Source organism: Etheostoma spectabile, chromosome 7 (genome assembly GCF_008692095.1).
Source record: "Etheostoma spectabile isolate EspeVRDwgs_2016 chromosome 7, UIUC_Espe_1.0, whole genome shotgun sequence".
In the NCBI taxonomy this organism is placed as follows: Eukaryota; Metazoa; Chordata; class Actinopteri; order Perciformes; family Percidae; genus Etheostoma; species Etheostoma spectabile.
This window is the reverse complement of record NC_045739.1, coordinates 30,275,514-30,300,088: the sequence shown is the minus strand read 5'-3', so window position 1 is coordinate 30,300,088 and position 24,575 is coordinate 30,275,514. Positions and strand designations below refer to the sequence as shown.

At 39.2% G+C, this 24,575-nt stretch overlaps 2 protein-coding genes across 5 annotated transcripts; one reads left to right on the top strand and one right to left on the bottom strand.

The window, feature by feature from the left end:
• The first annotated feature begins 10,728 nt into the window (after positions 1-10,728).
• cd40 (CD40 molecule, TNF receptor superfamily member 5) lies at positions 10,729-20,413 on the top strand. Of its 4 annotated transcripts, none has more exons than XM_032521576.1 (9): positions 10,729-10,870; positions 11,427-11,508; positions 13,567-13,698; positions 13,796-13,942; positions 14,027-14,120; positions 15,149-15,207; positions 17,783-17,878; positions 17,981-17,997; positions 19,210-20,413. In XM_032521576.1, exons 1-9 carry the CDS (start codon positions 10,829-10,831, stop codon positions 19,531-19,533), a joined length of 993 nt encoding a protein of 330 aa, XP_032377467.1. In that variant the 5' UTR covers positions 10,729-10,828; the 3' UTR covers positions 19,534-20,413. The 4 variants fall into 4 exon arrangements, with proteins under 4 accessions (XP_032377467.1, XP_032377466.1, XP_032377465.1 ...); XM_032521575.1 differs by having other exon boundaries at positions 17,981-18,003; XM_032521574.1 differs by having other exon boundaries at positions 17,783-17,880; positions 17,974-17,997.
• Positions 20,414-22,585: 2,172 nt separating this feature from the next.
• irx7 (iroquois homeobox 7) lies at positions 22,586-24,237 on the bottom strand. The gene is made up of 2 exons (XM_032520465.1): positions 23,762-24,237; positions 22,586-23,423 (listed from the first exon to the last, which is right to left on the bottom strand). The coding sequence occupies exons 1-2, from the start codon at positions 23,990-23,992 to the stop codon at positions 22,620-22,622; spliced, it is 1,035 nt and encodes a 344-aa protein (XP_032376356.1). The 5' UTR covers positions 23,993-24,237; the 3' UTR covers positions 22,586-22,619.
• Between the last annotated feature and the right edge of the window lie 338 nt (positions 24,238-24,575).

Genomic DNA, 24,575 nt, shown 5'->3' with positions numbered 1-24,575 from the left:
TCTGCCTAGGAAATATCTGCCTAGGACATATCTGCCTAGGACATATCTGCCTAGGACATACCTGCCTGGGACATATCTGCCTAGGACATATCTGCCTAGGAAATATCTGCCTAGGACATATCTGCCTAGGACATACCTGCCTAGGACGTTGTCTAGTCTTAATCTGCATTGTGAATACGCAGGCCACAAGAAGCAATTAGGTTGTTGTTGTTTTTTTGTTGCCTCATTTTTACTCACAACATGCTAACCGGCTAAATAAGCTAACTAGCGGTGTTGCACCTGGACTAAAGCAATGCATGCACTGAGACATAAAATGCGTTGGACCCCCTATCTCCAGCTAGGGGAGTGCATGATGAGCCCTGTTTCAAAAACGGTGGCGTGTCCCTTTAACTCACTTATAATCCATACTGATCAAAAAGGTGTAGGTTGAAGCTTACTACACCTACACTTTTTCCATTGTATTTTATCTGTTGTGGTTGTGTATATTTCTGCACTGTGGGTTTTCCTGTTGTGTACTATCCAGTGCTTGTTGTGTAGGTTTCTGTTCCCTGTTATTTATTTTGTTTACTGTTTCATGTCTTCATTTCCTCCCTTGTCTTGTCTAGTTCCTGTCTTGTGTTTTCCCGTGGGTGTCTGTTCTGTTTCTTGTCTTATTTTGAAATTCTGGGCTTTCTGATTTGTTCCTTGCGTTACTTCCTGTGTTCCTGTAATTGCCTGATGTTTCTCACTTGTTTCCCAGTCCTTGTGTCACCTGCCTCTTGTTTCCTCGTTCTCCTGTATATTTAGTGTCTGTGTCCCTTTGTCCTTTGTCTCTTGTCTTTTGTTCAGCGTTTGGACATTTTTCCCCAGTTTTCCCAGTTTCTGTGCTCCTGTTCTTGGTTTTCCTTTTCTCTTTGGACTTTTTGAATGTTTGAGTTTTGGGATTTTGGGCTTTGATTTTTGCCTTCTTTCGTGGTTACGCCTTGTGTTGGTTTTTTTGCATTTTTTTTTTGTTGGTTTGTAGTTTTTGGTGAATTAATCTTCATCATAAACTCTTTGTTGCCTGCCTCGTCTCTGAGTTTGGGTCCACAGTTCCCTGAACTGGGACATTATCCCTATTTTGTTCTTAAGTCCCTCAGGATATTATCAATCTTACAAAATGTATGTCATTTTCTGTATTTATATAATCACATATATGCAGTAGTAAAAAAACAAACAATACATTCCCATTCATATGCACATTGCTATTCATGCCTCACTTTTATATTTGTTAATCATCCTACTTTTTAGTATGGATGCAACTCATTTTTACTTCCTCATCATCTCCTCGTGTTTACTCCTTTTACTGATATACATCTTTGTTTTACATTTGTTCTAATCTTCATCTTTGTGACTATGTGCAGTCCCCTCAGTTCATACCTGCTCTTTTTAATCTAAAAGTGCTTCTGGAACCATCTGATTTTTTTACCGTAACCCTTGTGTTGTCTTCCTGTTAACCATTAACTTGTCCTTCCTGGTCAAAATTGAAAACGAACATTTTTTTGTGCTTTTCCGATGTTTTGGTCGCTTTTTCTGATTTATTTGTCACTTTTTCCATGCTTTTAGCGCTTTTAAAAAAAACCTAAGCTGGTTTGATAATAGCTTTTATACTTATTCTTGGAATTGATGGTCAACAAAAATCATTTATATCAATTTATACAGAATTCTTTAGTTAAAAAGGCAGAAATAATGAATTATTTTGACTAATAGTTAAGATCAGAGGATGTTGAGTGGATCTCAGATGGGAAGATGTCAAAGTTTAGTCCAGATACTGTTTTTGAAACCATAAAAAAAAGAATTCATGTTACATAAAACACCCAAAAAATTCCATGTAAGTAATCATTAAAATCAAAATCATTGTTATTTTTGGGTAATTTGATTAAAAGAAATCCATATTTCTGATGTAAAACACTTTGAAGGGCCATTTTGACCTGAGGACAACACAAGGGTTAAACATTATTTGCATTATTTTTGCTTCCACCAAGTCTGTAAATGTAAGCGTGTGTGTGTGAGTTGTGTAGTTTACTGTTTTGTACTACCAAAATCAGATTTCTGAGGCCAATTATTACTGAACCAATAACTGGTGGACTAACAATGTAATGCAGACACTGTTCATAAATGACCTTAAACCTTATTTCACTAAAGTTGTGGTCTAGTTTTCAATCTACACATGTGAGAATGGACCTTTTCAGTGAAGTAGGAGACTTTTCACGCAGGACTTTTCAGTGAGTGGGAAGGAGAAGATGTCATTTTTCGACTTTAACTAGGTCATTGAAGTTTTTTTATGAACTAACATGTCAGCTATGTCTGAAGAGGGGTTTTAGTTTTTTACTTCCACGGTGTGAGAATTAAACAAGTAAACGGGCGGCTGGGGCTTAGTGGTTGAGCAGGTGTCTGCCAATTGGAAGGTTGGTGGTTCAATCCCTGGCCCTGCAGTCCCACGTGGAAGTGTCCTCGTCCGACGCTGCGCCATATGAGTGTAAATGTGTGTGTGAGTCTGTATCTCATGAGTAGGTGGGACCTTGATATAAAAGCGCTTTGAGCAGTTGTTAAGACTAGAAAGCGCTATATAAATACGGTCCTGATAAAGAAAATAATGTCCTTTCTCATCACTAACTTTGTTCCACATTAACTTTTTTCTAAAAGCAGCTTTAAATAACAAGGAGACAGCCGTACTTCACCCATCTGACTGATGCCAGGCCCCCTCTGTGCAGCAACAAGACGCCTTCCCGAAGATTTTGTGACGCTTGAGGCTGCTGAAATCTTTCTGCATCCTCCTCTTCAGGATCATTGTAGATGTTCCCATAAATGATCTGATTCACCAGCTGCATCATCTGCTTGAAAAGAGATGATCACCAGTATGAAAAAGTCCGAAGGAAAGCTTCAACAACAACTGGCCACAAAGTAATACACTGTAATGAAAGTACATCCTTTCTCCTTTTAGTACACATTGTTTTAACCCTTGTGTTGTCTTCCAGTCAAAATTGAAAATCAACATTTTGATGATGTTTAACTTTTTTTTTCAACACTTTTGACGCTTTTTTCAATTTTTGTCACTTTTTTGGACATTTCAACACCACGTAACACTAACTTATTAACTTAGTTTTACAGTTATTTAGAATTTACGGTCAATAAACCTCTTTTATAGGAAATTATATCTAGTGTGTTCAATTTGACCCGAGGACAACATGAGGGTTCAAAACTGTTGCTACTGCTAGGGGCGCTAACTGAAATGAAAACGCTTCTATTGGTCATATTAGAGGGTAGGAATAAACAGCCTTTTTGGTCGTATGATTTGAAGGACTTTTAGGTAAAGCAGGTCGTCCTTTAATCACAAGGTTGGTGGTTCGATCTCCGGCTCCACCTGTCTGTATGTCAAAGTCTTCTTGAGCAAGACACTGAAGCCAGAGTTGCTCCCAAAAAGCAGGCCAGCACCTTGCATGGCAGCTCCTCAAAAATTAAATCCTTCTACCATTTAAACTCAATTGACCTGTATTTATGGTTTCAAGTCATTGTCTCAAGACACTTTACAGATACAATAGGTCCAGACCACACTCCATCATTTCCAAAGACCCAACAATTCCAGTAAATCCCCCAATGTAAGCACTGTCAGTGTATAATTCACCTTGTGTTTGTCCTCCAGTGAAGTGGCCTCCAAATCATAATCATGATGTCCTTTAAAGGAAATGGAGAACCTGGAACCCACTCCATCGTCACAACCCTTGACACTGGAAAAGGGAAGTTGTCGCTTTATGATTCCTTTATCGATGCTGCACAGCATTTTGGTCTTGAAATCAATCTGGGTGGGTCACAATGAGAGAGGTTATATTATTACATCTACTGTAACACAGTGAAAGTGGTTATACTTGATTGCAATCTGATCCACGTTTAAATATCTCAAAAACTGTTGGACGGATTGCCATTTGAGTCTGTACAGAAGTTCATGCTCTCTTTAACACTTCATCACTGTGTGCTGTTAAGACTCTGAGACACCACAATACTGCACTAAGTGCAACCTGCACAACTGGTTTATTTACATATTTATCATGCTATTTAAGCAGTTGCACATTTTTGCATTCCCAACTTGTATATATTCAAATATTTGTTCTTGTTTTTTATTCCTAGTATTATTTCATGTATATTGTATGTATGTCTATTGTGTCCTAGTGTTTCATTTACATTTATTTTCTGTGCTGTGTGACTGATTTTGCTGCTGTAACACTGTAATTTCCCATTTTATTGGGATCGATATCTATCTATCTATCTATCTATCTATCTATCTATCTATCTATCTATCTATCTATCTATCTATCTATCTATCTATCTATCTATCTATCCCCAGAGGATAAAGCCTATACTGACTTTGTTGGTCCTCTGACTTTACCTCTTTAAATTGGGTTCACACATTCATGCACCCCTCTGAATGAATTATAATCACCTTGGTCATCATTGGAGTAATTTTTCAAATATCGTAGTACTTCATGAGATCAAATTTAATTTGGTCAATTCTTTTGTTTCCAAACTGATCTCACAGAGTTCCATGAAATGGACATGGCCCCTTAACTCAAATTCTGTGGAAGTTTCAAGGAATTACCAAAAATTCTGTGATGGGCCCACGGAAGACTGAAGTGAAATTAACATGGCCCCTTAAAAGTCTGTGATGGACCCACGGAATAATTCTGTGAAATGAACACAGCCCCTTAAATTAAGGTTGTGGGAGGGCGGGACAACAACGGGTTGCTTTTAGGAAAAGAACAACGGAACGGTTTTGGGAAAAGAACAACGGGTTGGTTTTAGGAAAAGAACAACGGAACGGTTTTGGGAAAAGAACAACGGGTTGGTTTTAGGAAAAGAACAACGCATTGGTTTTAGGAAAAGAACAACAGGTTGGGTTTAGCAAAAGAAGAATGGGTTGGGTTTAGGAAAAAAACAACAGGGTTGGGTTTATGAAAAGAACAACGGGTTGAGTTTAGGAAAATAACAACGGGTTGGGTTTAGGAAAATAACAACGGGTTGGGTTTAGGAAAAGAACAACGGGTTGGGTTTAGGAAAAGAACAATGGGTTAGGTTTAGGAAAAGAACAACGGGCTGGTTTTAAGAAAAGAACAACGGGTTGGGTTTAGGAAAAGAACAACGGGTTGGGTTTATGAAAAGAACAACAGGTTGGGTTTATGAAAAGAACAACGGGTTGGGTTTAGGAAAATAACAACGGGTTGGGTTTAGGAAAAGAACAACGGGTTGGGTTTAGGAAAAGAACAATGGGACGGTTGGGTTTAGGAAAAGAACAACGGGGCGGTTGGGCTTACAAATCATGACACGTGGGACCCGGTCTCCTGGCTTGAATGTCTTGTGTTGTGTTGTTAGCAAATGTTGTAAACTAAGATGCTAAACCGCAAAAGCACTGCTGGGCTTAAGTACAGCTTCACAGAGATGCTAGCATGGCTGTTTATCCATCTTAAATGTTTTTTTTTTTTTTAAACTCACCTGAAGAACTCTCTTCTGCCACCTGTAGTGGCTGTGCTTGTGAACACTGAAGTTGCACTGTGAGGGTTGAGGTTTCTGCAAAAACAGTCAAAAAAGCTCTAATGTTATATATGAATACCTTATGGGAAAACCCCTTTAAGGGAATAATGTAAAAGGTCTTTTTAAAGACGGTAATCATTCAAGAAAGTGCTTCCTGCTAAGGCGCTGAACAAAGGCCGCCACATTCCGTCTATCTCTGAGTGAATAAAAACCGGCCAAAGTCACATTACTTTTAAAACCAATCCAGCAGGCTGAGCAGCTCATTAAAATGTAAACAAGACAGGTTTACAAGTAGGTCATTCGCAAAGCAATATAAGAGGCAAATAATGGCTTTAAACTGATTATATGTCAAAGTGACAGAGAGTTAACAGAAAAGATTGATAACACTTTAATGTGTATGTGTTGTGGAGATAAGGGAGGTTGTACACCTGTATCAAATGCTAAGTCTCCCATTTTCCTCAAAATAGAGTATGGCATATTCAAACCCAGGCCAATATGATAGCTTTGAGATCAACCTATTGAGAAATCTTGGTTTAAAATCTTGGTACCTCTTGAGCCGGGTTCTTCTGCTCGACCAGCTGCTTCCGGCCCTTCATGGCCTGGTTCAGGGCATCCTCGATGGACAACTCTCCGTTCTTCACCTTGGTCATAATGCTCAGCTGCATCTCATTGGTCAACTGGAGGCACAGCAACACAATAAAAAAAATGCACTGTATAATCTTTCTTTTCATGTTTTCATGCATTGTAAACTGCACACTGCATGTGAACAATTTTGGTGAATATTTCCCAAAATATGCATGTCCCTGTGACTAAATCTAGCCTTTTACAGTGTTGCATTTGGTAAACAAACAAATATACGGGGTACTACAAAGCAATTTACAAACCTCCTTCAGGGCTTTCATGCTCTTCCAGTTAGCTGGCATGCAGTATTTTGCTTTAGTAATATTTCACTGCTTTAGAGTTCTTTTAGATTATGCATTATGGTGATAAGAGACACAAGACAAGTCAGACTCAATTCACTGGAATTATAAAGAGGAACCAATGTGTTTCACAGTGTAATCAGCATGATGCATGCATTACCGGAACATATTGTCTTTCTTAAATCAGTCGTCTGTCACATTTCTGAGTAATTAGGTGTTTCTTTGTGGGAAAGTACTACTACACCAGGGAAGTCAGGTTCAATTGAGGAAGTAGGAAATGTTTGATAGACTCCAATAAACCCAAACCCCTCTTGCTGCACAGAGGTGATGTTAATGAAAGCGAGAGGGCTGATCTGCAGAAGCATTGGTTTTCCACTTATAGTCAGTCATTGTGAATTAGAACTTGAAAAGACATGTATTGCTTGATGCTTGCTGCCTTGTCTATGTATATGAAGTGAAATCCTACCTGTGGCAAGTCCTCAGTGTTTCTGTCCATTCTGGATGGATTGCCTTTCTTCTTGGATCCTAAATTTGGCATCATAAATGTTCAGATTTCACGGGAAACGTCCATGCAACTGCTCAGTCCATGAAACTAATCCTCTTTTATAGCAAAGATCTGGTTTTTCCGTCATGCAAGACCTAAACAGAGATCTGCTCCTGTGACTTGTGAAAGCAGGAGTGCTGTGATTTGTGACACTCTTATTACCACCGCCCTCTTTCAGTTCAGGTTACACTTCAGGTTGTGGCTGTACGTCCACACCCACAGTAACACACAGTGTTTCTCCAGTCACTTTAATCTGCTCCTCACCCTGTTTTACCAGGGCTAAGAAACATGGAGCTCTTTCCTAAAACCCACAATAATACACTAATGCAATTTATATCTCCCATGGATTCACACTCACAATGGGTTTTTCTATACCCTTGAAATACGACTTAACCGTTGTGTTGTCTTCCTGTCAAAAGTGAAAGTCTTTTGTTGACACTTTTTGTTGCTTTTTATGACTTTTTCTCACGGTTTTGTCCCCGTTTTCAACACTTTTGACGCTTTTTTGACATTTAACGCTACATAACACTAACTTATTAACTTTAGTTTTACAGGTATTGTTGGAATTTATGGTCAGTGAACCTCATTTATGGGAATTTATACCCAATGTTTTGGGTATAAATAATTAGGAATTATTTAGACTAAAATTAAAGGAATGGATGTTGATGGATAATCACAGACTGGAATATGTCAACTTTTACTCAATACTATATCAAAAACACTTCAATTTTTTTCTCAAAATGCTATAAAATTGAATGAGACGCCCCAAAATGAATGAAAGTAGAGATTTGTACTTGGCAAAGAGCGTTGTGTGGAATCAGTCATGTTATTTTGGGTAATTAAAAAGAACATTGACATAGGAAAATAGGTCAATTTGACCCGAGGACAACATGAGGGTTAATGAAAAAAGGTCAACTGCTTCTTCTGTACAGAGGACAGAACGTAACTAGAAATCACTAAAACTTAAATGTAAGGTTTTTCTTTTAATTTTATTGCAAGACAAAAGAAAACACTAAGAACAATGAATGCATGACAATGATCAAAGGTTTTGTCAGGGAACAGGAGTGTAAGGTGATGTTATGAAAAAAAAAAAACCTTTTCTGAGATTTGGGGTGTTATTTTGTGTCTCTGGTGCTTCCACACACATACGCACTGTAAAAAAAACTTGCTGTTTTGAGTGAGATGTGGGTTTTTGAATACATCCTGGTTTCAGTCTCCGGGGGAGCTGGTCTAAATTGTCATTGGCCGTGTCGCTACCCAATGTGAGTCGAGTGCAGATGGGAGTTGTGCATGCATCACGTTGCGACAAGTAGCATAAGATGCTAACGAGAGACTTCTGTAATGTCAATACAGTAAAAATGGACCTCCTTAACCCTCATGTTGTCCTCGGGTTAAATTTACCCGTTTTCCTATATCAATGTTCTTTTTGATTCCCCAAAATAACATGATTGATTCCACACAACGCTCTTTGGCAAGTACACATCTCTACTTTCATTCATTTTGGGGCGTCTTATTCAATTTTAAAGAAGTGTTTTTGAAATAGTATTGAGTAAAAGTTGACATATTCCAGTCTGTGATTATCCATCAACATCCATTCCTTTCATTTTAGTCTAAATAATTCCTAATTTCTGCTTTTCTAACTCAAACAATAGGTCAAATTTTCTGTGAGTGAGGTTCATTGACCATACATACCAAAAATACCTTCAAAACTAAAGTTAATAAGTTAGTGCTATGTAGTGTTGAAAACGTCAAACGTTGAAAAGCCATGAAAAGTGTTGAAAAAAACAGACAAAAACATAAGAAAAAGTTAAAAACATCAAGGAAAAGCATCAACAAAACCCCTTCACCCACCCTTCCTCCCCAGCCTCACTCGGTGTTCATAATATTTTTATCCATATATGACAAGCTGAGCAAGTCCATTATGAGAAAATGCACACAAAAAGTATACACAAATGTCATTACGTCACATAAAGACATTAAAAAATGTGTCCAGGTCCCATTGCTACTGTATAATTAACAATTCAAAATGCCTTGCCTCTCACAGGGGGACAGAAATGATAAGACATCACATAACCAGGAATTGCATGAAGGTAGAGTCTGATTTCTACTGAAACAATTTACAAAACCGAAGATCTGATATAAGGGCGAAGTACAAATTCATTCTCAATGTCTAAATATGCCATTAAAATGGGTTTATTGTCTGTGTGTGCAAAGGAAAGGACACTAGGAGCCCGTTGGAATCTCCAGCGAGGGAAAAGGTTACAACAATCTGAGTGCGCATGCTTTTTGGCGTGCCCGGTACATGCGCCGTAATTGCAAAAATACGCGCAACAGAATCGGGACGGCAGCCGGTTGGACTCGGTTCTTCCTAATCAAACAGAGGCACGGGGCGTACTGTGTCTTGTTTTAAACAGTAAATGGCCACTGCGCATGTCTGAACATAAGAGGCGCACCTTCGCCAGGAGTTGGTGATCATATGGGAAACCCCCCCATGAAAACTTTTTGGGGGAATCCCTCAATCAGGGGTAATTACAGAATCTACAATAGCAGGTGTGACCGAGAGCAAACACAACAAGGCTTTCTCAGTCCGACAGTTCCTAAGAAGTCATACAGTTTGAGAATATGGCAATACTTAGATGATTTTATATTAATTCCCTGTGGGAAAACCTAAGTACTTACTAACTCGAGTAATCCCTTTCCATGTGACTCCAGGGATCTACTTTCAGAGAGGAATATTGGGCTTTTTAATGAATTACATTTATTTGCAGCTATACAGTTATTGGTTTCTTTGCAGGTTGACATTTTAAATACAAAAAATACAATGGGTGTATTAAATATTATTTGTAGCTGTAGACTGAACTAGATGGATAAAACTTCCAATTAGCTCCCCCTCAGCCATCTGCAACCGTAATAAGATGCTTACACATTAATAATATAATAAAATATCATGACACAACACTGGCAGGGAGTATTCCTCATCTTAGTAGTAGTTTTATAGTTATTTGCATACGTTTATGTACATTTTAGGCTATTGGTGTATTACACACTATGTCCTTTCTAAATCAAGCACGAGCTTTCATGTCGTGGCGGGGGTATGATATTTGATATTTGAGACATTCATGTTACTTCTGGACATTCTTTTTTTAATAGGCTACTTTTTAAACTTTATAAACATGCTATACAATGTTTGAATAATTCAGCATCATACAAAGAAAATTTTTAATTTCCAATTTGACTTGAAGAATAAATTGTATACATATACAGTATATAAATAAAATTTACGAAAATAATTTAAAAAAAAATATATATATATATATATATATATATTATATATATATATATATATATATATATACACAGTATGTATATAAGATTTAAGAAAGTGATTAAAAAAAGTCATGATAATTTTCCCCAAAAAATTTTCTATCCAGGAACAATTTTTATATATATATATATATATATATATATATATATATATATATATATATGTATATAAAAATTTTAAGAAAGTAACAAAAAAAAAAATTACTTCATTTCCATCCAGGGAACAATTATAATTTTACTTAAAAAACAGGTTTTATATATAATATATAATATAATATATATATAATATATAATTTATTAATTATTATCAGCAAAAAGAAAGGATAGAAAACCCAACAGACGGTAGGCTACGTCACAAATAATTTACAGGAAATGGTCAAGTGAAGAGGAAATCCCCCCCCCCTCGCAGCCCCTCCTTTCCCTTCACTCTAGTAGAAGAGACAGATCATCTACAGGCACCCAGACAGTGTGGACGCGGACAGAGACAACCTTCAGGAAGATGCACGCGCTGCTGCTGCTGCTGCTGCTGCTGGGCTTTGTGGTAAGCAACTTTAAAAATATGAATCATGTCTTAAACTTTAAAAATAACATAGATTGTGAGTGGTGATAACTGAAAGCAGCTGCAATACCCTTTACCGTCTATTGGTGTGAAATTAAATTTCAGATAAATCATGCTACTTTTAGTTCATTCTATCCATCTTTTATTCAGAAATAGATTAATCTTACACATTGGTCCAGGTTGCGCGTTTTATTTCAAGATTACAACCTATGACGCACGTTTGTTAAAAAATACTTTCACTTTCGGTTTCCAGCAGTGACAATTCATACGTTTTGCGGTGAAATCCCATGCTTTTTTCCTGATTCCTTATGCGCAAAGTATTAATATTAATAACTAAATGAAAAGGAAGAACGATAAGCACATGGCTGTCAGTTTCAAAACTGTCATTTTCTTGAATGTTTGGTACTTTCCACCACGCCCAGTGACCGTTTTCTATTAGAGGAAGTGAACCAACAGTGAAGACAGGGAGACACAACAGAGGACAAAAGATATGACAAAAGACATTCTCTCTTATGTCTCCCACTTGTTTGTCTTGCAGGCGATGACCACTGCTCAGCCCCAGTGTGACCCACTGACTGAACATGAGCTGGATGGCCAATGCTGCAAAATGTGTGGTCCAGGTACGCACACACAACTTCCAACACTTCATTCTGTCCCTGCAGGGCATACAATACATGGAAACAACATCCCAGCTAATTTTTGGTTCCCAGAACGTTCTGGGAACGTTCGTTTTTGGTTGCGGGAATGTTCCGAAGGTTAGGTTTGGTTGTCTTTTGGTTGCGTTTTGGTTGTGTGTTGGTTAATCGGAAAGTTTTCTTAACATTCTGGGAACGTTAGTTTGTGGTTACATCGAATGTTCTCAGAACGTTCCCCTAACGTTAGCCTAACGTTGCAACCTTTAGAGAACATTCCCCTAACGTTATCCTAGTGTTGCAACCTTTAAAGAACGTCCCCCTAACATTATCTTAACGTTGCAACCTTTATAGAACATTCTCCCAACGTTATCTTAACATTGCAACCTTTAGAGAATATTCCCCTAACGTTATCCTAACGTTGCAACCTTTAGAGAACGTTACCCGAATGTTACCTTAACGTTGCAACCTTTAAATAACGTTCCCCTAACGTTGTCCTAGCGCTGCAACCTTTAGAGCACGTTCTCCTAACGTTATCCTAAAATTGCAACCGTTAGAGTACGTCCCCCTAACGTTATCCTAGCGTTGCAACCTTTAGAGAACGTTCACCTAACATTAGCTTAACGTTGCAACCTTCAGAGAACATTCCCCTAACGTTATCCTAAAATTGCAACCTTTAGAGAACGTCCCCCTAACGTTATCCTAGCGTAGCAACCTTTAGAGAACGTTCACCTAACATTAGCTTAACGTTGCAACCTTTAGAGAACATTCCCCTAACGTTATTCTAACGTTGAAACCTTTAGAGAACGTTCGCCTAACATTATCTTAACGTTGCAACCTTACCTTACCACTGTAACACATTTGTTTGCATGCCTAATTCAAAATAATCTCGGAACATGTTGTTTTTAGTCTATTGTTGCAGTCACATAGACACTCACTGGTGTCTCATTCACTGACTGTAAAAAAAAAACATGTATGGAATGATTAATGGTTAAAGGATTAAAGGTTAATGATTAATGTTAACGTTAAAAATTCAGAAGACAGAGATGGCAAAAGGCAGCATGTTTCAGGATAACTGTCTTTTCACAAAAAGCCTCAATAATGATACTAAAAACTTTTACTTTTGCTTTCTCTTTGCTTCTCTCTTTTCCTGCATTGGGTTTTTTCTTTCCCCGTCCTCATGTCCACAGAACATTAAATATATATAGATATATACAGTAGATGAATCGATACCACTCTGTGTGTTAAATATAAAGCTGTGTCAAGTTTTTTTTTGTATGCTTATGTTTTATATCACTGTGATTTGATCATCTTTTGGGTACTCTGGGGGAAAATCTAAGATGTCCACTTGGAGTCTGGGAGTCAGAGCCAGACTAGCTGTTTCCCCTGTTTCCTGTCTTTACGTCCATCCATCCATCCTAGTCACTTATCCAGTATCAGGTCACGGGGGCAGCAGCTCCAGCAGGGGACCCCAAACTTCCCTTTCCCGAGCCACATCAACCAGCTCCGACTGGGGGATCCCGAGGCGTTCCCAGGCCAGGTTGGAGATATAATCCCTCCACCTAGTCCTGGGTCTTCCTCGAGGCCTCCTCCCAGCTGGACGTGCCTGGACCACCTCCCTAGGGAGGTGCCCAGGACCCAAGACTGGCTCCTTTTTGACGCAAAGGAGCAGCGTCTCTACTCCGAGCTCCTCTCGGATGACTGAACTTCTCACCATGTCTCTAAGGGACACGCCAGCCCCCCCCCCCACCTACTGAGGAAACCCACTTCAACCGCTTGTACCCTGTCTTTACGTGAAGCTAAATTATCCGTATTCAAGCTGTTGTTTTGTATTTAACGAACAAATACAAGATCAATCGTTTCAACTAACTCTTTCCCAATATGTCAAACTATTCATTTAAGCCAAGGGTCCCCATTTACTACATCTACTTGAGACAAATACTACAATACTGCACAGTTCTACAGCCCCCGGTGTAACACGCACCCAGTGCTTGTGCTGAATTTTCAAAGGATTCTAACATCCAGTCCTAACACTTTGTTTTTCAGGGACCAGAATGTCGTCATCATCCCCCCCCAGCTCTTGTCAGGATCCTCAGTGCGTAGACTGTGGGGACAATGAATATCAGGAAAAATACACAAAGGAAACCAAGTGTCAACGTCAGCCATACTGCGACCCACGTAAGGCAATCGAAACCAAACTGTTACCTACACTACAAACTGATAGACTTTAGTTTGATGTTACACAGTGTACGACTCACGTCCATTCTTCTTTCAGATAAAAACTTTCAGACTGCTGTCCATAAAAGCAAGAAGAAACAAAGCCCCTGTGTGTGTAAAGAGGGATTCCACTGCTCCAGTAAAGAATGCATAACCTGTGTGCCGCACACACCCTGTAAACCAGGGTACGGGGTTCAAAACATAGGTATGACACATCTTTTTCTTTAAATACTTAAGAATGATCAGCTTTGTTTTGGCAGTGTGCTGAATCTATCGCAATGTTTTTTAGCCACCCATATGGAGGACACAGTGTGTCAGAAATGCCCTGAAGGGACGTTTTCCAACGACAGCTCATGGCACAGTGTCTGTATGGAATGGACAGAGTAAGTACTGACAAATCACTAGATAGATAGATGGATAGATGGATAGATAGATACTTTATTCATCCCAAAGGAAATTGTAGGCATCCAGTAGCAAAACAATCATAACACAACAAACAACTCTTTTATACAGACCTTAGTGGTCCCCTAATACTGTATCTGAAGTCTCTTTTATATAGACCTTAGTGGTCCCCTAATACTGTATCTGAAGTCTCTTTTATATAGACCTTAGTGGTCCCTAATACTGTATCGGAAGTCTCTTTTATATAGACCTTAGTGGTCCCCTAATACTGTATCTGAAGTCTCTTTATATAGACCTTAGTGGTCCCTAATACTGTATCTGAAGTCTCTTTATTTAGACCTTAGTGGTCCCTAATACTGTATCTGAAGTCTCTTTTATATAGACCTTAGTGGTCCCTAATACTGTATCTGAGGTCTCTTTATATAGACCTTAGTGGTCCCTAATACTACATATATCAGACATACCTTAGAATAAAAAAACAGGAAAAGACAACACTTACCATTTGGATATTACTGGATATTACGATATCCAAAATCTATATCTATTCTCATATCGTGATATCGATATAACATGTATTACAACATATAATGCCCAGCCCCAGAGTTGAAGGATTCCTGCAAGTAGGGCCTCAAACTGTATTTAGATTGTAGAACTATGTCCCTTTATCTACAAGATATTGTGGTTTCCGTTTGTATGTGAATTCTGTGGTATATTATTTATGATTGTGGAAGGGATGATTGCTCATTGTCTATAAAAAGAGGAGGATGGCACTGCTGGTCGGCTTGTTGGCTGTAACATATCAGCATAAGAAGATTCTTTTGTAAACTGGCAATATTATAGATTTGTTTTGTATTTTTGGAGTGCTGCTGCCACTGTTCAGAACTTATTGTCATTTTTTTTTCCCAATTGTCCATTGGGCACCCAAGTACCCAATAGGACACTTCAGGACAAATAATCACCTAAATCTGAAACCAGGGTCATCCTTTAACACTGTGACATTTATTTGCAGATGTGAGAGTGGATACCGTATTCGACAAAGCGGAACAGACGTATCTGACAACATCTGCGGTGAGTTGCGCGTAGGCTGGTCGACTGTAAAGGTTTCTCACCCTGCCGCCTGCAGCTGTGTGGTTACTGGCGTCTTGCTCAAAACAAAACTATGTAGGAGCTGAGACTGTACATCACATAAATCTATGTTGGTCTGTGGTTTAGACCGTGTTATAAGAAGCTTTCATCTCCGCACAGTTTACATGTGTGTATTAATGGCTAAAGAATCCCTTTTTAATCATTTAAAACATGAGTGTGGACTTCCTGAGAATCTTCACACCTTCTTATTCGTGCTTCCTCTAGAATGTTGATGTGTGGCAGATCTAGTGAAGTTTATTTCTAGAGCACATTTAAAACCAGCTTAAAGGTCCCATGACGTGGTGCTCTTTGGATGCTTTTATGTAGACCTTAGTGGTCCCCTAATACTGTATCTGTAGTCTCTTTTATATAGACCTTAGTGGTCCCTAATACTGTATCTGTAGTCTCTTTTATATAGACCTTAGTGGTCCCTAATACTGTATCTGAAGTCTCTTTATATAGACCTTAGTGGTCCCTAATACTGTATCTGAAGTCTCTTTATATAGACCTTAGTGGTCCCTAATACTGTATCTGAAATCTCTTTTATATAGACCTTAGTGGTCCCCTAATACTGTATCTGAAATCTCTTTTATATAGACCTTAGTGGTCCCTAATACTGTATCTGAAGTCTCTTTATATAGACCTTAGTGGTCCTCTAATACTGTATCTAAAGTCCCTTTTATATAGACCTTAGTGGTGTCCTAATACTGTATCTGAAGTCTCTTTATATACCCTTAGTGGTCCCTAATACTGTATCTGAAGTCTCTTTCATAAAGACCTTAGTGGTCTCCTAATACTGTATCTGAAGTCTCTTTCATAAGACCTTAGTGGTCCCTAATACTGTATCTGAAGTCTCTTTATATAGACCTTAGTGTCCCTAATACAGTATCTGAAGTCTCTTTTATATAGACCTTAGTGGTCCCTAATACTGTATCTAAAGTCTCTTTTATATAGACCTTAAATGGTCCCCTAATACTGTATCTGAATGTCTTTTCATAAGACCTTAGTGGTCCCCTAATACTGTATCTGAAGTCTCTTTTATATAGACCTTAGTGGTCCCCTAATACTGTATCTGAAGTCTCTTTTATATAGACCTTAATGGTCCCTAATACTGTATCTGAAGTCTCTTTCATAAGACCTTAGTGGTCCCCTAATACTGTATCTGAAGTCTCTTTTATATAGACCCTAGTGGTGTCCTAATACTGTATCTGAAGTCTCTTTTATATAGGCCTTAGTGGTCCCCTAATACTGTATCTGAAGTCTCTTTCATAAAGACCTTACTGGTCCCCTAATACTGTATCTGAAGTCTCTTTCATAAAGACCTTAGTGGTCCCCTAATACTGTATCTGAAGTCTCTTTTATATAGACCTTAGTGGCCCCTAATACTGTATCTGAAGTCTCTTTTATATAGACCTTAGTGGTCCCCTAATACTGTATCTGAAGTCTCTTTATATAGACCTTAGTGGTTCCTATAATACTGTATCTAAAGTCCCTTTTATATAGACCTTAGTGGTCCCTAATACTGTATCTGAAGTCTCTTTTATATAGACCTTAGTGGTCCCCTAATACTGTATCTAAAGTCCCTTTTATATAGACCTTAGTGGTCCCTAATACTGTATCTGAAGTCTCTTTTATATAGACCTTAGTGGTCCCCTAATACTGTATGTGAAGTCTCTTTTATATAGACCTTAGTGGTCCCCTAATACTGTATCTGAAGTCTCTTTTATATAGACCTTAGTGGTCCCCTAATACTGTATCTGAAGTCTCTTTTATATAGGCCTTAGTGGTCCCCTAATACTGTATTTGAAGTCTCTTTCCCAAAATTCAGCCTTTGTCCAGAATTCCAGCCACTAGAGCCAGTCCCACAATGAGCTTTCCTTAGGATGTGCCATTTCTGAGTCTGTAGCTGTTGAGGAGGAGGGCGATGACCAACTGCCACTTTGCTCATTTGAAAGCCATGATGTCTCTCTCTCATGGGGGGGGGGGGGGGGGGGCAAATTCTCTGTGCGGGCAAAACAGAGAAAGGGGATGCCACCTTGCTCCTTATGACCTCATAGATATATATATATATATATATATATATATATATATATATATATATAAAAGCTTATTTTCAGTGTTATAAACCCATTTTCTGTCCTAGTACAGAGTTCTTTATTATTCTAAATAAATACCCCTAGTCTACTCAAATGATATAATTATCCTGTATTTTTGTGATGTTGCTGGGCTACAGATTATGGGGGGGAGAATCATAATTACAATTGTTTTGGTCAACCATGATTATTTATCATTTTACTTTTGGAAAGATGTGGCATTTACTCACCAAATCAACAGTGAAACGCCTTGAACTGGGAAAGTCACGTTCTTCATTGAATTTTTCCTTTTAAAAATAAGAGTTTGCTTGCAAAAATTTAATATGTAAAGTTGATTTTGGGATGGTTAGGAGCCAACATCAAATTTTGATTATTTGCTGATTTGATTATTTATGTTTTTTTTTTCTCTTTTTCTTGTATTGCAGAGGAAACCTCAAGGAGGCACATAGTTCTCATCGTTGTTCTGGCTCTTGGGATTGGGGCTTTAGCCATACTTGGAATTGTGTATTGGCTATGCAAAGGTATGCTGTGATCTAAATGCTCTCTATTATGATATATGTATTGAGTTTCAATAATGCACTTGATATACTAATTCTCTGTTTTTCTTCCTTCTGGGAAACAAGAAGACGCACATGGAAAGGTAAAGGTAAATCGATTTTTATGTGCATTGTTGACTGCAGTAAACTGACTAAAGTTACCAGTAATATTCTGGAAATAATCCAATTAATCACACTTATATTACAAAAAATATATATATACTGTGAATGATTATGTTGAAAATCATTGTTGCTTAAATTCCAACAATCACTTTCCCACTCCAGTGTCTTTTTGATATGCACACTTTATTATTGCTAATTTGCTTTGTTTACAAGTAAGATTAAAACATCAATATTACTTTTATGCGTGCATGTTAAATATGAAGCTGCAGCCAGTGGGGTATCAATATTAGCTTATTTCAGCCTCATTAACAGGTGTGTTGTTTTCCCTTTTTTCCCCTTATCTTAACGTTTTTGTTGGTTTTTACAAAGTTTTCGTATTTTCTTTTTTCTTTTCTTTTTTGCTGTTTTTCCAAAAAATTACACCCGTGTTTTGACTTCCTTTATTTCACATATTAAAAAAAATACTTTGAAAATGGGTCAAATTGGACCCAAAGACAACATGGGTGTCATTTATTTAATCCGTGGCTGAACTTAACTTTAAAAAAAGTCTTGTTTTTTTTGCCTTTGGGCAGAGCTAGGCTAGCTTTCCTATGTTTCCAGTCATTATGCTAAGCTAACTGCTTGTGGTCACTAGCATCATAATAAGCATGCAAGCATAAGAGTGGTACTGTATAGGTTAGCATCCTTTGAGGAGGCGGTAGCTCAGTCTGTAGGGAGTTGGTTTGGGAACCAGAGGGTCGCCGGATCAAGTCCACGTTCAGACCAAACTAAGGAGTGTGGACTGGCAGCTGGCACAAGGCACTGAATACCCCCCCACCCCCACACACACACTCTGACTCCATTAGTACATGTATAGGACCTGAGCATATATATTTTTCAGGTCTGTGTGTAGTGTGTAATAACAACAATAATGATAAAATTATGAATTGTAAAATTAATTATCTCCTCTAATTCTTAACATAGATAGCAAATAAGTAGTTCCCAAAATGTCAAACTTTTATTTAAGTGACATTTAATTTAAGTTTAGAACACATTCACAGAGTTATTCTCAATCCCTTACCCTAAAAAAGGAAACCAGGTTTTGTGTTCATGTGGAAGATCCCAAGTGGAATAATCTGAATAATATGATACTTGTAAACACACTTTTCTATTTTTCATATATTTCTCCATTTTAATCCTATTTCACCCTTTAGGTCTGTGTTGGATCGTGTTTCGGAGATGGAAGGCAGCCACTGAGAGAAACCAAAGTACTGATAACCAACCCGACAGATGCCACTGACGAGGAGTCCATGAAGCTGCCTGAGCTCCAGTCCTCACAGGAGGAGGGCGGTGCGGGGACGCCGGAGGAAAACGAGGACCAGCAGAGCCAGGAGATATCAGCAGGTCTATTTCTCACTGAGAATGGAAAGTTGGTGACTGAGGAGCATGGGAAATCGTCACACCTGTCACGACAGGAATCCCAACCACATACAATTACTGACAGCTACGCTAGTACCGCTTTCACACCAACGACTTAATCAGGGTAACACCCAGGTCGACTGTGTGCTTCAGTGGGGTAACCCTCCTCGATCTGCTCGGCTTCGCGACCCAGGTAGCTACTAGTCTTCCTTGTCCACCTGCTGCAATAAATATGCAGAGAAGGAGAAATCACTGCACAAAATCCGATATGTATTTGTGCTTTATTTATCTTTCCCTATTGTACAATGACTAATTCAAGTAGCTATGAGACATTAGTTCTACTAATATACAGACAGGCTGCAGTATGTGAATATGTCATCTGTTTACTGACTATGGCGTGATAGCCCGGTCCATTTCTGCATTTAAGGTACTGTAATGCATTGCAACCGGGTTGGGGACCAAGGTTATTTCTGAATTGCCATAAAAGCGACATACCCATGTAGACTGAATGGTCTGAACACTGATCAGACAACCCTGGTTAAACCTGGTCAGTGGTGTGAAAGAGGTCTAGGATCATAGCGGACAGTCCAGTATGAACTGTTATGAATGTAACCCGTTGTGTATCTGTTTCCTTTTGTATCTAGATGTACATACCGGTAGTAGCGATATATTTAAATAATGTGTTTAAAAGATGACGTTACGGTAAATAGATATTAGAAGATAGTGTGACAATACTATAGTATATGGCTTTACTGCATTAGTTTTAAGGTTGGTAGCATTTGTTTTTTAATTGTAGGCTCATTTTTACTGTTTACATTGTATTTGAATGTGATCCATTTTTATGTTCATTCTTCCCAAGAAGAAGACTTGTGTACATAAGTATAAGCTACTTGTATACATTTGCACAAGGTGTGTTATGAAGTGTTATGCTGCATGGAAACAGCATGTCATTTAAAAGCCTTTTTACTTGCATTAAAATGTATGCATCTCGAATGTTAACTCATGGGAATGTTTGTTATTTCCTGCTGGTGGATGGTGTGTATATCCACTGCAGGGGTTTTCAAAGTATATGACATGTCAGAGACTCATAATACTTTGTGGCGTATTAAAGGAATTGTTTCCCACGGATTCAGTGAGATTCTGTGAGCTGCAACTTGTTACAAATCATTTTTTTCCTTTTGGTTGGGATACAGGCAGCATAAAGTATGCGATATATGAACATTGTCCTGGTTGGTTGAACCCGTGGATGCCAGGGAACTACGCTGGTATTGTGAAAAGCCTTAAAATTATAAAAATGACATTCAGAAGTTCCGGCAGTTTAGTATACGCGTGGTTCGAAGGGGATTTATGGCGGTTTCAAGGTGCATCGGGATATGATCCAGAGATCTAATTCTTGAATCATAAAAAGAACTGTGGTTTGCCGACTCATTTGACTGATTACAGTCGAACTTTAAAATCACTGTCACGCACTCTGGTGCTTTCACCTCGCCCATAGTTGAGCACCTGTCAATGAGAACAAGTCGTCGTATCTGACTCTCCGGGGGGGCTAAGTGCACGGGCAAGTCCCCTTGCTGGTTACTTGTTCTAAGGGCTTGCAAAGATGAAGATTTAAATTCTGCATATTTTTTTGACTGATATTCGTATGGATTCACGAAATGGAGATTATTGCTGTTTCCGGTATCAAATACGGAGATTCATGGTCTGATTATTTTTGCAAAAATGTTTTTGGTTCAGGTAGATTTGTATGCGATGATTGATTGATGTATTATTTCACTACAAAACTTCAGAAGCATATACCACAAACGTGTTACTGCCCATGCTGCCGAAACCCCTCCAAGGGGCTTAATGTGCGTACATCTCCATCAACGGGGGGGCATTAAGCATTTAAAACAGGTTCTTTATGTAAATAAAAAACTTAAACAACACAAACCAGCAAACAATATTAGAAATATATTTTAAAACGATAAAACAATAAAAAATAAAAAATGAGAAAATCATACTTTTAAAATAAACAAAATAAAAATGAAGAGTAAAATTTTGAAAAAAATTATAACATTGTGAAGAAAAAATTAAAAAAGATCTTGACGTCCTATTATCAAAATGCGATTTGGATATTGCACTAGTCCACATTGCAATTAATTCTGCAGCTCTGTAGTCTATGGTGTAATAATACACCTTAAGTAATTATTCATTGAGCCTGAAACAGGAAATGTAAAGAAGTAGAGAAGTTTAAAAGTCCAACTCAAAAGGAGAGTTTTACGCACCAGTAGCTCTAAATGTTTTTGAAGTTTTCAGGAAATGATAGTCTTCTGGATTCATCAGTTTGTTGTGAGAAAAGAGACTCGGATCAGGGCTAATCTGCCCTCTGTGTGTTCCTGTTTGTAGGGATTTGCATGGAGAGGTGAGGCCGCAGGGAAGACCCAGGAACCCCCCGGATTAATGGAGATACAGCTCTTTGAATTTACATGGAGACCTGTGAGATTCATGGTCCAGAATCCCTCTGCCAGGCCCTAAACGTTACTAAAACCTCAACAGACCTGGGAGCCTGCATATGCTGCCTATATACTGTACCTGAGGGGGAAAAGCGCAAATATAAACTATATCCACTTTTATGTTAGTAGGTCTGACATGGTTCAAGCAGGGATCACCTAGAAACACGTTGACCAAAAACAAGTTTGGGAAGATTTGTCAGACTTTTCATATGCAAAGTAAGACAGTTCCCATCGTTGTGTTCATCTAATTTACAAGAATAAGGCGACTTCATTCTGGTTTTACGTGAGAATTAAGTGGAAAACATACCTTCTGTGAAAGAGCCCCACAAACACAAACTATATATGTTACATACTGGAGCTTAATATTTGATAGTTTAGGCTTTCACATCAAAGGAAACAAATATCTTTAAAGATTTCCATTTATGCAAAGTAACTGCCTCAATGTTAACGTCCAACAAAGACCAGTAATACAAGTCATGATTTCGCTAGAAGCTGATCTTTATTTAAGCAAAACTATTTCCTTATGGATAGACAAAGGGCACATAATTTACATGTCGGTGATGAAAAAAATACATCTACATTTATTTACAATAACATGTTTTTAATCTTTGGTCTCGAAACAGATTTTAATTTCACTGCAAACGTCAGGAATAAAAAAAAAATCCCTGAAGTTTGAAAGTTTTTTAAAGTGCAAAGGATGTGGAAAACGTCTCCTAATTGTCTCTTAAGTGTCTAAATACCCGCTTAGACAAGTCCATGAGTGGTGTAACATGACGGAACAAACAGTCCGTTTCTTGAAGCCCACTCAGCCACAGTTTCCCGGCCGAGGGGTAGATATTGTCCAGAGGTTTCTTCACAGTCTCTGACGTGGCCGTCTCGGCCAGAGACCAGATTTTGGGTTTCGGACTCGCAATGTTTTCTTTACTCTCCAAAGCGGATAGCGTGGGATCAGAGTCCCTCTTTTCAACTTTCTTGACAAGTGCAAGTTCTCTGTCTTCATCCTTGCTGCTTGGCTGCTTCGGCATCTCCAAGCGCGCGTCCACCGACGCCGAGCTGTCTAACGCGCTTTCGGCGTGCGCATCCGTGTCTGCGCGGTCGCTTTGACGCTCTTCCTCATCCCCCTCGTCCAGATGACAGGTGTGCATGGAAGTGTCTGCGTCGTCGCTCTCTCCCTCCTGCTCGTCGTCCTCCTCGTCTGACTTCCCCTTACACGCCCAGCTCACCCGGTTCTCCTTCTTCAGGCGTCGCCGCGCGTTGGCGAACCAGGTGGAGACCTGCGTCAGGCTCATTTTCGTGATGATGGCGAGCATGATCTTCTCGCCCTTGGTCGGATAAGGGTTCTTCAAGTGCTCGTTGAGCCAGGCCTTCAGCGCCCCGGTGCTCTCTCGGGTGGCCACTTTGGCGACCCTGCCGGGATCTTCTGCTGCCCCGGGGCGGTACGGGGGGTAGAAAGCCCCCCCGCGGGCCAGTAGCGCGTGGTGATAGGGAGAGGCGGCCTTCAAATCGAAACCGTTGTTCTGGAAAACAGAGAGAAGCAACGTAAGAGCGAGCAATGGAATCTCGATTGTGCGCAATTACGCACAGATTTGGCGCCCCTTGACCCAGAGCGCTCAATTTAATGAGCGATAGAAATGTAGGCTAATGAAGGGGAATTCCTTCTGAGTTCAGGAACTTTTCAGGCTTTGTAGAGTAACATAACTTCAGTACAACTTTGAGAATAAATCTTCATAGATTAGTTGTTGTTGAGCGTCTCTACGTCCCATTCTACACACGTTTTAAGTAAAAAGTAAGTTGTAAGGATTCCATTGAAGCATTTTATGTAGCGACTGACTGACGCTGTGCATGATCAACTCACCATGTGTGTGATGTGCCTGTGGTGTGGGAAGGGGATGAAGTTGTATCCCTGGAGTCCTGAGTACGTTATGGGAATTCCAGCTGCCATCGCTGCCAGATGTTGAGCCTGCTGCTGCTGTTGCTGCTGCTGCACACCCGGCGGGCATCCCAGCAGCGGGATGTGATATCCAGTCGGCATGCTGAGGTTCCGCTCCAAGAAAAAGCTGCCAATTCCACTTTGCGATGCGGGCATCTTTCCTGCGTCCCTGCTATTCGAGTTTGAGTGGCGAGCCAGCCTCCTGGATCTATTTATACACACCCAGCTGCCAGCGTGTGCTCGCGGGGGGAGGAAGGGGGGAGGGCCCACTGCTAGTGACTGACAGCTACGTTCAAAAGGGCCACATCTCTCACTGGCAACAAATCCGATCAAAGAAGCCCTCCGCTGTTCCTTTTAGCGTTTTCGTGGAGAGGCTAAACATGGGCTTCTTATCGCAACACAGAGCTTTAATTTCTGAAGAGAACTTAAGTTCCAATGCAAATGCAACCTTTTCTTTGTAGAGCTGAAAAACTCAGAAGGAACCATCAGCTCCATCTACCAATGAAAGCATCTTACCATCGGAAATAGTTTGGATTTTTCTAATTTGGACCTTTATATAGTTCAAGTTTTCAGTTTTTTTAAATAGGAATAGCCTAATAACCACATTCATTTGGCAACATGGTTGCACTTTAATTTTTTTTTGTACTTTTTAATTTTGTCTGTTTTATTTAGTTTTGAGGAGAAAGGGGGCTTACACCAGTTTGGTGTCATTTCTGATGACGAATTTAACACCTCGCAC

Bases quoted from the DNA above. Each gene is read 5' to 3' on its own strand.
- cd40 (XM_032521573.1), top strand. From the start codon at position 10,829: ATGCACGCGCTGCTGCTGCTGCTGCTGCTGCTGGGCTTTGTG. The intron at 13,943-14,026 runs GTATGACACATC...AATGTTTTTTAG, and splicing joins GTACGGGGTTCAAAACATAG to CCACCCATATGGAGGACACA. The intron at 18,004-19,209 runs GTAAATCGATTT...TTCACCCTTTAG, and splicing joins ACGCACATGGAAAGGTAAAG to GTCTGTGTTGGATCGTGTTT.
- irx7 (XM_032520465.1), bottom strand. From the start codon at position 23,992: ATGCCCGCATCGCAAAGTGGAATTGGCAGCTTTTTCTTGGAGCGGAAC. The intron at 23,424-23,761 runs GTGAGTTGATCA...TCTGTTTTCCAG, and splicing joins ACAGGCACATCACACACATG to AACAACGGTTTCGATTTGAA.